The following is a 16,439-nucleotide window of genomic DNA, read 5'->3' as shown; positions in this document are numbered from 1 at the left end:
AACAGATATGGAGCCACAGGTGAGAGCCGAGTCCCGGGTGAGGAAGAAGAAGAAGAGGAGTTTGGATTTGATATCCTGCTTTATCACTACCCGAAGGAGTCTCAAAGCGGCTAACAATCTCCTTTCCCTTCCTCCCCCACAACAAACACTCTGTGAGGTGAGTGGAGCTGAGAGACTTCAGAGAAGTGTGACTAGCCCAAGGTCACCCAGCAGCTGCATGCAGAGGAGCGGAGACGCGAACCCGGTTCCCCAGATTACGAGACTATCGCTCTTAACCACTACACCACACTGGCTCACAGGTGACAAACTACCCCAGAAGGAGCAGGACATCGGCAGTTTGATGCCACCCCCAGAAGCGCACTCCATTGTCTCTCAAGGCAGAAAGATGCCAACAAAGCAGATCTAGGGTAGCAGGCCAAGAACAAGTCATACCAAATTATTATTTTACCAGGGATAGCTCTAAAATGCTACCATGTCACATAAAATGATGTAATATCTCTGAAATGATAAAAAATAAGCAATCCACTGCCCGGTTTCACTTGCACTTTAAATCCATCAGTCTCAATTCCCTGAGCCACCCCCGCCCCATCCCTGGACAATTCATGTTTCTTTCATATGCATGTCTTGTTTCCGCTTGCGTAGTATAAATAGAACTTCTCTGAGAGGCTGGTGCTTTTTAATGCCTTCCACATGGCACTGAATTAAAGGGATATTCCACACCCTACTTCGACCTGGCTTGGACTAATGAAAGGAAAGGGGGGAAAGCTGGAAAACTGAAAATGGAATACCAAACTGCCTTTTCCTAAGTCAGAGAGTTATTGTCCACAGTCGCTGGCAGTGCCTCTCCAAAGACAAGGAAAAGGCCCGTATATAAAAAAATTAAACATTAAAACAACCGCTTCCCTATACAGGGCTGCCTTGAGATGTCTTCTAAAGGTTATATAGTTACTTGGCTCAGGGGTCACATAACTCCATACCCTCCAACATTTCTCTGATGAAAATAGGGATGTCCTAAGGAAAAGTGGTGATTCCGGGATCAACTCAGAAACCGGGACGGCTTCTGTAAATCCGAGACTGTTCCTGGAAAACAGGGACACTCGAAGGGTCTGGTAGTAGGTATTATTATTGTAAGTTATTCAATTTATGTATACCACCCTACATCCGAGGATTACAGGGTCAGTTTACAGTAGCCCTACTAGAAGGAAAGTTATACAGCAAAATGTGACAGCACCCTTCTAAGCGGTTTGTGTACCCTATACATTTAAAGTGGCATCATACCACTTTACACAGCCGTGGTTTCCCCCAAGTAATACAGTGGTACCTCAAGTTAAGAACTTAATTTGTTCTGGAGGTCCGTTCTTAACCTGAAACTGTTCTTAACCTGAAGCACCACTTTAGCTAATGGGGCCTTGTGCTGCTGTCACGCCACTGCTGCACGGTTTCTGTTCTCATCACTGAAGCAAAGATCTTAACCCGAGGTACTATTTCTGGGTTAACGGAGTCTGTAACCTTAAGCATCTGTAACCTGAAGCATCTGTAACCCGAGGTACCACTGTACTGTGGACCTCCATTCCTCAAACAACTACCATTCCCGGACTTTTCTGGGAAGTGGAATCAATTGCTAAACCGCTCCCGCAATCTCCTTTATTCAGCCCCTCCTCTTCCATTATCAGAGCTTTTATCTTTTTTTATTTTTAACGCTACATTTGGGCAACTGCAGCACCCGCTCATTGCGTTTACCGACGGGCACCATTTCATTAGTATCATTTGAATGGAAGGTGATAACTTCATATGGACATCTACTGGGTGTGTCATGTTAATCAAGCACGATTTAAAAATAAATAAATACAAGGCATAAGCTGCCATTCTGGGAAAAAGCAGCTGTGAACGTAAAACACAGAAACGAAACAAGATCACAGCTCTGAATGTACGTTACAGCAGAGAGAGGCAGAAGATAGATCCTGATCTAGCTGTAGATCTCTGGCTAATTTGAAGTAGATAAGCAACGATTTCTGACTCCCAAATGTTTAACGCCAACAAAATACAGTGGTACCTCGGGTTAAGTACTTAATTCGTTCTGGAGGTCCGTTCTTAACCTGAAACTGTCCTTAGCCTGAAGCACCACTTTAGCTAATGGGGCCTCCTGCTGCTGCCACGCCGCTGGAGCCCGATTTCTGTTTTTATCCTGAAGCAAAGTTCTTAACCTGAAGCACTGTTTCTGGGTTAGCGGAGTCTGTAACCTGAAGCGTATTTAACCTGAAGCGTATGTAACCCGAGGTACCACTGTAATTCCCATCTATGCCGCATTATACTACTGAAGTGAAGGAAGCAAGGCACTCCAAGCAGACTCCTGGGATCAGAATAGCTTGATTCTAAGTGCAAGTATTTTAAATGAAGCTCTGATTGGTGGATCTCAAGGTTCTAGTAAACACAGACACACACACACACACACAGAGAGAGAGAGAGAGAGAGAGAGAGAGAGAGAGAGATTGAGAGAGAGAGACAGACAGACATACACAGTAGATTTCACAAGCCAGAAGCCTGAAAGGATCTAAAGTAGGAACTGGCAGCCTCTCGTAGCAGAGGAGTTGGAATACTGGATTTGATTTTGGGAGGTTCAAATCCTCGCACAGAGTGAAGCTCACTAACTGACTTTTGGGCCACACCCTCAGCCTAATCAAACTCGAATGATGCTGGCGGGGGGGGGGGAGAAATGGGAAGAGATAGTCTTGTATCCCTTTCATGGGAGCGGAAAAATCGAATCAGGCTAACGCACAGAAAACTATTCCTGTATTTTTCGCTCTATAAGATGCACAAGACGCACCTAGTTTTTGGAGGAGGAAAACAAGAAAAAAAATCTTCTGCATCTCAGAAGCATCTCAGATAGCTGCGCAGCCTGCATTCGCTCCATAAGACGCACACACATTCCCCCTTACTTTTAAGGAGGGAAAAAGTGAGCAAAAAATACGGTAAGTCCTTAGGATGAAATGCAGATTTTTATTTTTTAAAAAAAGGTTTTAAATAAACAAAATAAAGAAACAGGAGGCCCAGGTGCGAAATCCGCCTCACTCAGCGCAGTTGAGTTGAAGGAAGACCCCACCCCGCCACAAAAAAATTTACAATATTTACAAATGCCTTCCTTCTCTCCCAGCATGTCATTCCTGAATGTTGCAAAGAAGCAATATGTGTTCTGGGACGGAGCCCTTTTCAGCTCAAGGGTCTGCGTTCTAACCATTCTTTTTTTAACGTCATTTACAAAACACAGCGTGTTAAAAATCCCCCATGTAAGATCACTAGCAGAATACTGTTCCCCACAGTTTATTATTGTCACCACCGACCATTGTGAATTAACAAATCTCAAGAATGACTCCTGAAATGACATACTTAAGAAGGGGGAGCTAGAAAAAAACATGTCTGCCAAATCCTAGGCCCGTTTTCTGGATGCAATATTTTCCACTGTGGGAATCAGCTTTCGGAAGAAATCTTGGGCAGAAACAAATAACGGAGAAGGTTGGCATTGAAAGTTCACCCAAGTTTGTCAGGATCGATCTGAGAGCAGAGATTTGGAGGGTTCAGCAGACCCCAAATGAAGTGCTGCTTCTGGAAGAAATTGGTACAGGCTTTCAGTCTGGGCAGTTTGCATATTTACCGTCTTACCCAACACTGCTGCTTCATGAGCGCAGCAGATTTTGGCATGCTTAACAGAGCTTTGACCTCCTCTGCAGTCCTCAGAAATGTTTCCAAGGGCGCACAGGAAAGGGGGAAGTCCCATTGCATTAGCAGAACCTCCCCCCCCCCAAGCATTGGACACAAATATATAGAATCACAGAATTGTAGAGTTGGAAGGGACCCAATGGTCATCTAGTCCAACCCCCTGCAACGCAGAAATCTTGGCCACCCAACCTCTGCTTAAACACCTCCAAGGAAGGGGAGTCCACTATTCCCCAACAGCGCTGTCTTTAGCATATGCACCGCAGTGGTGCAGAGATCTGCCCAGCTCCCCCAAATTTAGTTTAGCCCCCAAATTAACTTTTACTATGCTTTTGTCAGACACCACGCTTACGCCTTAATCTCTTGTTTATGAAAGAAGGGAGGGAAAAGAAACATTTTTTTATTATTTTCTCATTTCTTTACAATGCACTTCTACTTAAGTATACAACACCACCACACTTAAACTTATAAGTATTGTTTAGGCACCTAGTTAGGAGAAACATTACAGAGCAGTTCAATAAAATACTTAACATAATATTTTGATGTAGGAGTTCATTTCGCGTGCGCGGCACCGTTGTGAATGACACGTGCGTGTTTGATAAAGGAGCGCACAAAGTCGAAAGTTCTTTAGTGAAACAGTAGGTATACATTTCGGTAACACCTAGGTATACAGTGGTATCTCAGGTTACATACGCTCCAGGTTACATACGCTTCAGGTTACAGACTCAGCTAACCCAGAAATAGTGCTTCAGGTTAAGAACTTTGCTTCAGGATGAGAACGGAAATCATGCTCCAGCGGCACAGCGGCAGCAGGAGGCCCCATTAGCTAAAGTGGTGTTTCAGGTTAAGAACAGTTTCAGGTTAAGAACAGACCTCCGGAACGAATTAAGTACTTAACCCGAGGTACCACTGTATATGTATTTTGTTTTTCTAGCTTGATCAAAACTATTTATTATTTCATAACAGGTAGATAGTTAAGAGCTTAGGCGGCTTCAGAGGTGCGCGCCTGCCCCCCCCCCAGAATTCAGCGCCCAGGTGCCCCACACCCCTTGCACCCCCAGGTAAAGACGGCCCTGTATCCCCAAGGAAGACTGTTTCACTGTCAAACAGCTCTTACTGTCAAAAAGTTCTTCCTGATTTACCACAGAAATCCTTCCAAATGCAGAGCTATGGAGATGATAATAATAATAATTATAATAATAATAAATTTTTATTTATACCCCGCCCTTCCCGGTTCAAAAACCAGGCTCAGGGCAGCTAACAACAAATTTAAAACACTTAATTGTAAAAGCAGCATAAAATACAGTAAAAACATGAATAACCATAAAATTCAAAGTTCAGAAATCAATTTACGGGAAATCCATCTAATAAGCATTAGATAATCACCAGGGCTAGCTGGCTGAATTAGTCCTACTTGGGCCAGCGAGGAGGCCAGGGGAGAATTAGCTATGGGGTCTCAGAGCGGGTAATCACATCCCAACCACATCTTCTGCATGGTTCTCCTTAAAAACCAGAGTTTTGGGGAAATACCAAGCTCGCTTAACTAGAAGCAACACACCACTAGATTCAAGTGTACTAACAAAACAAGCATGCCTAGGATTGCAGCCTTATGGTCCCCACTTCAAATCAAAGTGGCCCGCCTTTTACATAAAAACAGATAATCGATTGGTTTTGTGAAAAAAGGTCTCACCACCTCTGTGTATCCTCAAGCCAAGGCTGGAAAGGCATCTAACATGCCATGATTTCATTCGTCCCGGCCAAAGCATTTGAACGAGGCCAGACAGTAGGAGAGCTCAAATTTCCTCCTGCAAATTTATTCCTCTCTAAGCAGGCATTGGGGTTGACTGGCAAGCAACCAAGAAGCCCAGAAAGCTCATCCAAGGTAGCTGGAACATCTACCTTAATAGCACAGAGAGCAGCCTTATACAGAGCCAGGCTGATTTTGTCTGCTTAGCCCAGCATCAAGCACTTCAAGGCTGCTAATGGTTCTCCATCCAGAGGTCTTCTTCCTTCTCCCGCTACCCAATCCCTTTCTCAACTAGGGATGCTCTGAAAGGACCTTCTGCACACAAAGAAAATGGTCCACCGTTGAGCCATGGTTCCTTCCCTGCATAGGACTCCGTCAGATGTGTTCTTGATACCAGCAAGCCTCCAAAATATAAAATAATGAATCGGGAAAAGATGGGTAGGGGGAGAGGGAATCCACATCTGCAACAGGCTAAAAATTAGCAGGATACCCAAGAAGCAGAGACTACATTGCCTAAGAAGCAGGGAGAGGGTTTGTTTTAAAAAAGCAAGCACCTGCTTTCAAGTAAGCCAACGCATTTTGGTCCAAGGCGCACACACACACACAAGTTGTGAAATGAAATGGCAAAAAAGAACCAGTTCCTCAGTCTGAGGCTCCCTTTGAGCTGGGGGTCACTGGAGAATTGGCCCCATGTACACACACACACACACAATCAGCTAAATTGCAACCGAGTATATAACTAAAAATCATAAAATAAATAAATAAATAAATAGATAAATAAATAAATAAATAGAGATTCATGGAGCCTAAATCAAGGGCTGTTGCCCCCAGTACCTACATAGAACCTTCATGATCCAAGACAGAACACCAAATCTAGAGGCAAGCAATGGGGGATTATTCTCTCTCATTCTGCCTTGCAAGAAAGCTTCCAGAGGCTTATGACCGGCCACAGGACTAGACAAGTCTTTGCTCTGATCCAACAAAGAGGTTATTATAGTCATGCATTTCCATCTTGCCCGCCGCCCACTATAAGGCAACAGACCTCTTTCTCAAACAGTGGCTTTATTTAACAGCTCGCCTGGTAACCACAGGCAAGCGGAAAATCATAGCATTGGAAGGGACCCCGAGGGTCATCCAGACCAACCCCCAGCAATGCAAGAATCTCAGTTAAACCATCCATGACAGATGGCCACCCGACCTCTGCTTAAAAACCTCCAAGGAAGAAGAGGGAGGGAGGGAGACGGTTCCACTGCCGAACTTCCCTTCTCCACAACCAGCGTCGAAATGCAGCAGAGGGACAGGCATGCATATTTCTGTAAATTTGTCTCTCTGAAAGCCGTTGGCACACCTTGTGGCAGTGAGTTCCATATGTTAACTCTGTGCTGTGCCGTACGCTGTCCCACCCACAGCTCCTGAAACCAATGTTGGGATTACAAAGATAGGAGCCAATAAATATCTGTCACAAATCAGAACTGCTGGTTTGAACGTAGCCTTGCCACTCATAATGGATCGTCTTGTCACACACCTCCAGCCAGTACACTTGGCTTTTCTTTTTTTAACTAACCCGCTGGCTGTGTTGGAAACAGCTTCCCTCTTCCACAGCCAGCATGGAAATGCAGGCTATTTTTTTAAAAAATTGCACGTACTATATCTATTTCACAAGTGTTTTATGCACTACTCTTGTGAAACACAGCATTGTTATTTGTTTCAATGCTACTGCTCCTGTACACTTTAGGAGTCCCATTGACTGTGGTTACTGTATTATTAACAAGACTGTCATGCAGGGATCTCTCAGAGTCTGTTAACACGCTCACATCACTCAAATAAAAATCGCAACATCGGCTGTGCGACGGTGCCCTTTATGATTGTAAGCCATTGTGATCCCAGATGAAATTCCCACACATTCCCCCGCCCACCACGGAGGTAAGGCTGGACCACACGACCCCATCTGAGCTCAGCATGTGTGCCGAGACGGGAGGCGGAAAAGGCACATTCAAGACTAGCTAAACGCCAGCTAAGATTCGATCGGCTGCATTCCCCGATCCAGCTCCCAGCAAACTCTCATTTTGACACCATCCCAGAACAAAGCCTGTCAAAAGAGATGCAGCCATCGCCTGTCCCCGAAGTTTCAATGTACGCAAAGAAATCTGAGATCGCAGAGTTTAACCATTGTGTTGGGGTTGGGGGTCGAAGCCTTGGCCCCACAGCCCTCTCCATGCCCTTGTCTCAGGGCCTGTCCTCTGGCACAACATTGCTGGGCAGGGTCTGAATCTCACTGGGGTGCGGCGAAAGAGCTCAGCTAGTGGTGCAGCAATAAAACTGCTACCACATTCGCAAAGCTTAGCAAGGTCCGGTATGGGTTCAATGTGGATGGGGGACCATGTGTTGAGATTCCTGCATTGTAGTAGGTTGGTCTGAAACTCAGATATATAAGCTAAGGGCCAAATGGCTCCATAAACCAAGGTTGCAGTCACTGAAAGGGAATGTCTAGCTGCCATTTTGGGGAAAGACGGCTCAAAAGTCTTATTTTTCAAATGGTGGACTGACTGGGATGGATTATCAGCTAAATATCTGGCTAGTTCAGATGACAACCTTGAGCTAGGTTAAGAGCTCTGAGAAATTCAAGAAGAAAAGTCACTTTTATCCAGGGACAGTCCACATATATATTCAGTGCCGGATTTACATATAAGCTAAACAAGCTATAGCTTAGGGCCCCACTCTCTTGAGGACCCCAAAAAAATTAAAGGAAAAAACTGGATGTACATTTCCAAAATATAAGATAAAAAACAGAATAAAACCTACATACAGCAACAGTGTTTTGTGTTGTGTAGGCTCCTATGATGTAAGTCATGGGCCCCACCTGCTAGCCTGCTCCCTAAAATATCACTGGTTTGTTCATTTCCATATAGCATATATTCAACACAAAAAACAACGACAATTTGTTGTTGACAAACGACAGCTGGACATATAAAGGGTCCCATTACCTTCAGTAGCTTTGGGCCGCATCAAACCTAAATCCGGCCCTGTATATATTGGCCGATTCCGACCTCTTTATCTTAATGCTGACACGGACCATTCATAACGTTGAGAATATTTTTCACAACTCAGAGCACAGCAGTAGGGTGGGGTAAGTAAGACAAGCTGCAACAATTCACTATAACCTTGTTCACTGCTCCTGCTCAGGCCGCACTGGAAAAGCATTTTAGTTCCTGAAATTCATCCTGATTGCGCAGGTAAAATCTCAGGGATAGCATTCTACAGTATTAGTGCGTGAAAACGGTCTAGATCCAAGGATCCCCAGGCATGTACCTCCAGATGGTGGAAATGTCAAGGGACATCTTGGTGACCCAGGCATCTTCACTTGATCACAAGTGGCCAATAGGCACATGGCTAATTGTGAACACTGGTCGGACTAAACGACGCTCAGCGTCCCTTCCAGCTCTGTGATTCTTTGAGTCCCCTGTAGATTCTGATATTGATGGCAGCTGCATTCCACAAACTGTTTCCAAAGAGCTAAAGGTAAAGGGACCCCTGACCATTAGGTCCAGTTGTGGCCGACTCTGGGGTTGCAGCACTCATCTAGCTTTATTGGCCGAGGGAGCCGGCGTACAGCTGGTCATGTGGCCAGCATGACTAAGCTGCTTCTGGAGAACCAGAGCAGCGCACGGAAACGCCGTTTACCTTCCCGCCGGAGCAGTACCTATTTATCTACTTGCACTTTGATGTGCTTTCGAACTGCTAGGTTGGCAGGAGCAGGGACCGAGCAACGGGAGCTCACCCCGTCGCAGGGATTCGAACCGCCGACCTTCTGATCAGCAAGTCCTAGGCTCTGTGGTTTAACCGACAGCACCACCCGCGTCCCTTCCAAAGAGCTACCCTCCACAATTAGCAGAGGATCTACAATTAGTAGAGGGCTGTTATTCCCACTTTGCACAGCATATCCAGGAAGATCAGGTTAAAGGTTTCTCATTCTGTATGTCTTGCCACTTCCGGGTGGGGAGGGCAGCCCTCTTCTGAGGGTGTCATGGCTAACCCACCACCCAGAATCTGTATTTTCCAATTGTCCCTATTCCCCAGAGACATGCACAATTTCCCCAAATCTGATGAATCCACGTGTCTTGTTGCATCACTATTTTGTTCCGGCAAATGCTTTTTTCTTTTCTTTTTTGTAAGTTCGATGTGACTGAGCTGCAAAGAGTTGCAACTCTTTGAAAGTTTGAGTTTCCTCTTTCAAATCCCTGGAAGTTTCAGTTCCAAGTGCATGGGGTTCATATGTGTGAAATGTACACACATGGACCTTAAGATACCAAGCAAAGGCACAGCCTGGTTTTTTGGGTGCTGCAAAGCTCTGCTTGTGTTGCTAGAATGTTATGGGACAATCATGTGCTTCTGGCTAGTCAATCTGGAACCAAAATAGCCTCGTTTGATTTAAACTAGTGCTGGATAAGCTCATACAGAGTAAACTACATTAAGAGTCTGGCAAACTTTGGCAGTACTGAACAGGAGGGAGGGAAATGATCCTCTGGGTGAGAATACTTTAGGTCAGGAATGGGGAAACTTTCGCCCTACTTTTGGAATACACGCTGAAGTAAAAGCACCCAGAATCTATTCCCTCTCTCCCATTGTTTGTCAGATATATGTTCGACGAAGACCCACCATATGAAACTTATTTCGACTCTGTGCTTCCTTCCTCCCCCAAGCTGTAAGATCTCCCCTTCACAAATACAAAACAAGGATACTACATTTCTTCTCAGATATCCTCAAACCACTGCCAACACAATTAGCAGATCTTAAGAGCATAGAATTCCAGTACAGGAACTGAATTTCTGACATACTAAGCATTTTAAGAAAAATCAAAAAGCAGAAGCGAAAATGCAAGGCCCAAGCTTCTAGTCCTTACGTTTATTGCAATATAGCCGACAACACAGTGTCACAATTCCATACACCAAGGACCATACTACCAATAGGACTGGCACATTCTTTAGGCAATATTGAGGGTGAAAAGTGAAATTCCAGAAGCAGAATACACCGTGCAGATTGATTGTTCCTGTGTGTACTGGGCCAACTTTGCAAAATCTATTCCATTTCTAGGATTCAGACTCTCAAATAATTTGGAACCTTTTGAAAATAGTTTCCTAAATCATTTCAACGCAGGAAGGGGAAAAGTTTTGGAAAAGATTCTCTCTAAAACCGTGAGATACAGTAGTTCGCTTTTTAGGTATTTATAAACAGAAGCCGTGCTTCAAGATGCTCAATTCCACTGAGAAATTATTTTCCTTGCAATTATTGGGCATCTGAGAAATAACCACCAAGCTACATTGTAGCACCCAGTTGATAAATCTCCTGCAGCGATATGAACATATCTGTGAGTCATCTTGGTGGAATTCCCCCTTACAACACACACTTTCTTTTTTCTTTTGAAATATTTGTCATCAGTGCCGATGGTATGCATTTATGACTTAATCTTAGCTACCCAGGCAATCCACTGCCTAAGGAACAACGGCAAGTGAAGTAAACAATACAATTTTTAACCTTTTTAACCCTTCTCAAAATGCCAGGTCCCTAGATCCACCTTCTCCAGAACAGAAGCCAAAAACTCACTTCAAAGCTGCAATTAACTACTATCAGCATTAATTGGGCTCTCAGGGAATCAACAGGCTCCCCCTTCCCAGGCCGACGTCAGTCGAGAAGCAGAGAAACAGTGGAGAGAGATATCATAACCTAACAAGCCAAGGGGAAAAGGAAACGCGAAGCCTTTAATTTATTTTTTCCCAAAGTGTGCCTCATTCAAAAGCTTAAAAGCAGGTGGCAGATCTTCAGATCTGCGAAGGAGAAAGTTTAAAGCAAACAAACCGTAGGTCCCAGACCAGCCCATTCTGGAAAAGGAAGTTTTTTTGGGGGGGGCCTGCCAAGTTCCTTTCATAAGCAAATAAGGACACAATGGTGTGATTCATACTCCCGAGTTTACCCAAGCCTGAGCTACATATGCAAAAGTCTCCAGAAGCAGAAGGGGGGAGGTGGCCAAAGAAGATGAAGGGGAAGGAAGGGGTTGGCCAGTGGAAGGAATCCAACAGCTCAGCCTTACCTTCAGTCAGCCAGGTTTCCTGAAATTGGTTCAGGTCGTGGAAGAGATCTGCAAGAGAACAGGACAGGGTATGATGGCCATGGAGCGGCTGCAGCAGAACGAGAGCAATGCGTTATACGTAGGGCTGCCTCTGAAGATGGTTCGGAAACCTCAGCTGGTGCAGAATTCAGCGGCCAGGTTGCTCACCGGAGCAAGACGGTTTGAGCCTATTACACCGATCCTGGTCCGACTGCCCTGGCTACCAATTAATTTCCAGGCCCAATTCAAAGTCCTGGTTTTGACCAATAAAGCCTTAAATGGTTCAGGATCGCAATGCCTCAAGGACCGCCTCTTTCCATATAAACCTACCTGGACCCTGGGATCATCTTCTGAGGCCCTCCTTCATGTGCCTCCTTCCTTGAGACGTCCGGAGGGTGGCAACACGAAAATAGGGCCCTTTCTGCAGTGGCTCCCTGTCTGTGGAATGCTCTCCCCAGGGAAGTTCGCCTAGCGCCTTCATTATACAGTGGTACCTCAGGTTAAGTACTTAATTCGTTCCGGAGGTCCGTTCTTAACCTGAAACTGTTCTTAACCTGAAGCACCACTTTAGCTAATGGGGCCTCCTGCTGCTGCTGTGCCGCCGGAGCACAATTTCTGTTCTCATCCTGAAGCAAAGTTCTTAACCCGAGGTACTATTTCTGGGTTAGTGGACTCCGTAACCTGAAGCGTATGTAACCTGAGGTACCACTGTACACCTTTAGGCACCAGGCAAAAATGGTGCTTTTTAACCAGGCCCTTGATTGATCCGATTTTACATCCTATGCCCTTTTAAAATGTATTTTCTTGGGGGGGAGGGGCTATTGGGTTGTTGTTTTTATTTTCATTAGGTATTTTGTGGTTTTATATCTTGCTTTTATTCAGTGAACCTCCCTGAGACTCCCGGTTATAGGGTGGTATATAAATTCAATTAATCACCACCATCATCATATTATCATAGAGTTGGAAGGGACCAAGAGGGTCATTGAGACCAACCCCCTGCAAGGCAGGAATCTTTTGCCTAACATGGGGCTCAAACCCATGACCCTGGTACTCAGAGTCTCCTGCTCTAGTGACTGAGCTATCTATCACCCATCTTGTGGCGAGGCTCCCAGGCACACAAGTGACAGGAGCCTAGAACGCAGGTGAATTCAGCAGAGCTTAGCTACAGGTAAGCTTGCACCCTGCTTGACTTCTCCAAGCAGCCCAGGTTTCTGATCTCGTGGCCCAACTAGTGATGCAGCACAGTTAAAACAAAAACAACAATTAAATCTGTATGCACTCTTCATCCGTAGATCTCAGGGGCAGTTCGCAACATAAAAGAAGTGCAAAATACATAATGAAAATTGAAATGAAAACAAACCGATAATCCCCTCTCCCACAACACATTTAAAAGACCATCGTATGCAAATCAGCCAAAGGCCTGGTTGCAGAACAACATTTTTGCCTGGCACCTAAAGGTGTATAATGAAGGCACCAGCCAAACCTCCCTGGGGGGAGTATTCTACAAACAGGGAGCGGAAAAGGCCCATTATTGTGTTGCTACCCTCCGGACCTCTTATGGAGAAGGCACATGGAGGAGCTGTAGCTCTCCATATGGTACTGAGGTTGCAAGTTCCCTTCTCCTGCCTAAAGCTGTTAGTTGGAGGGATGTAGCAATTGCATCCGGCAACCCCCTCAGGCAGGGCTGCAGACAGTTTCAGAGGCTGTGCAATGACAGCATTGGAAAGCCTAAGAACATTGACTGAAGATAAACCAGGAGTGCTTCAGAAATGTCAAAAAAAGAGAGAAGCCAAACACTGAGCATTAAAACTCATGGAAAACTCAACCCATGACAAGCTAAGGGGGTCACACGAGAAGGGATTCCTGCTCAGCCTCAGTTCCTCAGTCTGTAAAACGGGAGCAAAAGCTGTACCAAAATATCATTATTTCAGGTCACAATGTTGCATCAGGATCCTTTTATTCCAACGCCAACAGGCTTCACACAGGTGCTGTATTCAAGTGCTCCCCATAGATAACCCACATTCATCTCCAGGATCTCCCACATACACACCTTCGGGGTCTGGGACGTGGGGCATTCCAGGATCCATGGATTTCTTCCGCGCAGCCATCACAGCTCTGCCTTCCAAGATGCCATTTCCTGACGGTTTCTGTATTTGAAGAAGAAGAAAAACAACGCACACGACGTAAGACAATGCTGGACTCAACTCCAGTCCGATCTACAGGCTGCAAAGATAAAATGCAAGGCCGACCAGGAAAGAGGTCCGGCGGTTAGATTCTCCTTCATCGCTCACCTGTGCAGAAGTGTAAGGCACCTGCTGGTCCAAATACCCTTTCATCCTCCCATCGGTCATGGGTGCGAATCCCTCGCCAACATGGAGGGCCGGCAGCAAACCCTGCAAGGAGAATTGAATGTAGGAGAAAAAAACAGGTACCAAAATCGTGCCCCATAGCAGTCAGGACACGCGGAGCAAAACACAAGGATTGTAGAATTGCATATAGACAGGTGATATTATGTGGTTGCTCCGAATGTGGTGATGACAAGGGGGGGGGGAATTAGAGCCCCTTCCAGTGACCCTCTCTTTACTGCTACAAGCAGAAACACCCAAGTGGGACACGTCCTCTCCCCACATTCCACAAATTGAAGAGGAAAGACCCCCTTCAGAGGAAGAGGGCGCTCAACAGAGAGGAGTAAGAGCATTTCCTAATCTCTTCCCCCCTATTCCCCCCCCCGCACCCCTTTCCCAGCCTCTTCTCTTTGCTTACTTTACTGACGTTTATTCCCACCCCCGGGGGGGGCGGGATTGCTATGCGCCCTCCCCATGTTGACTTCAACACCCGCTCACCCCCCTCACTTCAAAACCCAGCTTTCCTCAAAACCGGCTTCCTTCGCTTTTCTTAGCCTAAGACTGCACGCTTGTGCCCGCGTTACCTGGGAGTAAGCCCCACGGGACCCAGCGAGACCGAGTAGACACGCATCAGGGTCGCGTGGGGAAAGTCTCCCGCCCCTGGTCACGCAATCCCCTTTTCTATTTGTCTCCCTTTCCTTTGGCTACCCGCCTCCCTCCCTCCCCCTCCCCGGATCTTTCCTACATTCTGACACCCTATCCAAAAATCAGCTCCCTCCCGGACTAGGCCACAGAGCTAGTTCCCACGTCCTTTTCCTCCCCGGTATAATTTACCAAAAAAAAAAAAAAAAAAACCCCTTCTGCGACGTGAGGCGACATCGCCACCCCGTTTGCCTTAAAAAGTTATTTTCCCCGCGTCTTCACCCAGTGCTTTTTTTCGGGGGGGGGAGCAGGGGTAAGCATACCCCTAAACCTTTGGTGAATCTTTGTACGTTTGTCCATTTGCTGTATTTATTTTCCCCGATCTGAACTATAAAATGGTGATTTTCTGGAGTCAAAATGAGAGTAACCCTTAATATTTTTTAAGCAAAAAAAAAGCACTGCCCTCACCTGAGATTGGAAAAAGAGTGGGGGGGGTCAGTCCAGGTTTTTGCAGTCGGCCCCCACCGCAGGGCAGCTGATCCTTGATAACAGAGCTACGCTACTTCTCGTGGGACAGCGCCGAGTAAGGTTGCTCCCGCCTCCAGCCCGGGAGTCGTTTCCTCTTTCACAGAAACAGACTCTTTTCTGTTTCTCTTTGTTTCATTGACTTTGTGAATGGAGGAGCGGGAGGGGCGGGATCCCCCCCGCCTCGGGCGGGGGACACGCTCGGCCAATCAAGGCTCCGCGTCGCCCTTATCCGGCCGGGGAGGGGCGTGGCTTGAGCGCCCCGAGCCAATCCGCGCGAGCTGCTCTAAGATTCATTCACGACTGGAACTCCCATTCATAAAAAAAGAAGCACAAGAGCGCCCAAAGTTCATTCATAAAAGGCTGGGGAAGGAGGGAAACGTTGTAGGCACGTTAGTTGGGCTGCTGCGGTAGAGCCGGCTGCTCCCGCCTTTCCTCTAGGCCTCAAACTGGTTCTGTTGCTGCGTTTGTAAAGGCGTTGAGATCGGTTTACCTCCCCCTTTACGCCCGTCGACAGGCGAGGCGTGGTGACGGTGGCAGGAATCAAGTAGATAAAAGGAAACTAATCTATATCATAGATTATACCTAGGCATTTGGGAAAGTTTTGTCTAAACGAGCTTCCTCTTTTAAAAATTGAGTTGGAGGGATTTTATTTAGGGATTTCAGGTTTGCGGGAAGGAGATTTTCTAGTAGGGAAGGTGCAGTTTAAAGGTGGGGAGATCCCTTTATGCTGCATATTCTAAAGGCTGAATTGATTATTATTAATAAATAATAATAGTTAATAATGTTGGGTTTTTAAGCCTTTTATGCCACTTTTTAAAACAAAGGAGCTTCAATTTTTCTTTCCACATACACTTTATTTTACTCCTTATCCTTTACTGCAAAGTGCCAGGTCAGGCTACTACAGTAAAATAACATATTTTCCCTGTTTTTTTCAAGTTTAAAATTGGGGGTCGTCTTATACACAGATAGTGCATATGGGGGATTTCTTCATTTGGAGTCCCAAAAACGGGTTGTGTTATACATGGAAAAATACAGTATACAGTGGTACCTCGGGTAGTAACTCAGTAGTAACCTCCCCGGGGCGCAAACCTGGGAAGTGTGTGAGGAGGTCCTGGGCTGCCCAGCCTCGCGATGCAGTTCAAAGGAAAGCAGAGAAATATGTGTGGCACCGGCTTGGCTGCAGGAGTTGCCAGAAGGAGGCGTACAAGGCGCCATCCAACCATCTTAGGGACTCCACTTAGATGTCTATGATATGATATGATGATATTCATGAATGACTGAATTCAGGGTGTATGAGCAATGGTAGCTCTGGGAAGGGAATAGCGATCTCCTAACAACTTTCAGCACCCTTAACAAACCTCAG

General features: G+C 45.9%; 1 protein-coding gene across 4 annotated transcripts in view; it reads right to left on the bottom strand.

The window, feature by feature from the left end:
• Positions 1-15,228, bottom strand: part of ETV4 (ETS variant transcription factor 4) — a 38,152-nt gene extending 22,924 nt beyond the window's left edge. The window contains exons 1-4 of one of the 4 annotated variants that reach the window (XM_053361409.1): positions 15,017-15,228; positions 13,853-13,954; positions 13,612-13,708; positions 11,544-11,591 (exon numbers count right to left, since the gene is read on the bottom strand). In XM_053361409.1, the coding sequence (XP_053217384.1) occupies positions 11,544-11,591; positions 13,612-13,708; positions 13,853-13,912 (205 nt within the window). In that variant the 5' untranslated portion in view covers positions 13,913-13,954; positions 15,017-15,228. The remainder of the gene's footprint in view (positions 1-11,543; positions 11,592-13,611; positions 13,709-13,852; positions 13,955-15,016) is intronic. The other 3 variants (XM_053361408.1, XM_053361407.1, XM_053361410.1) reach the window with 3 other exon arrangements.
• Between the last annotated feature and the right edge of the window lie 1,211 nt (positions 15,229-16,439).

This window comes from Podarcis raffonei, chromosome 13 (genome assembly GCF_027172205.1).
Source record: "Podarcis raffonei isolate rPodRaf1 chromosome 13, rPodRaf1.pri, whole genome shotgun sequence".
Classification (NCBI taxonomy): domain Eukaryota; kingdom Metazoa; phylum Chordata; class Lepidosauria; order Squamata; family Lacertidae; genus Podarcis; species Podarcis raffonei.
The sequence above is the reverse complement of the archived record's forward strand: the minus strand, read 5'-3'. Positions and strand labels throughout refer to the sequence as shown.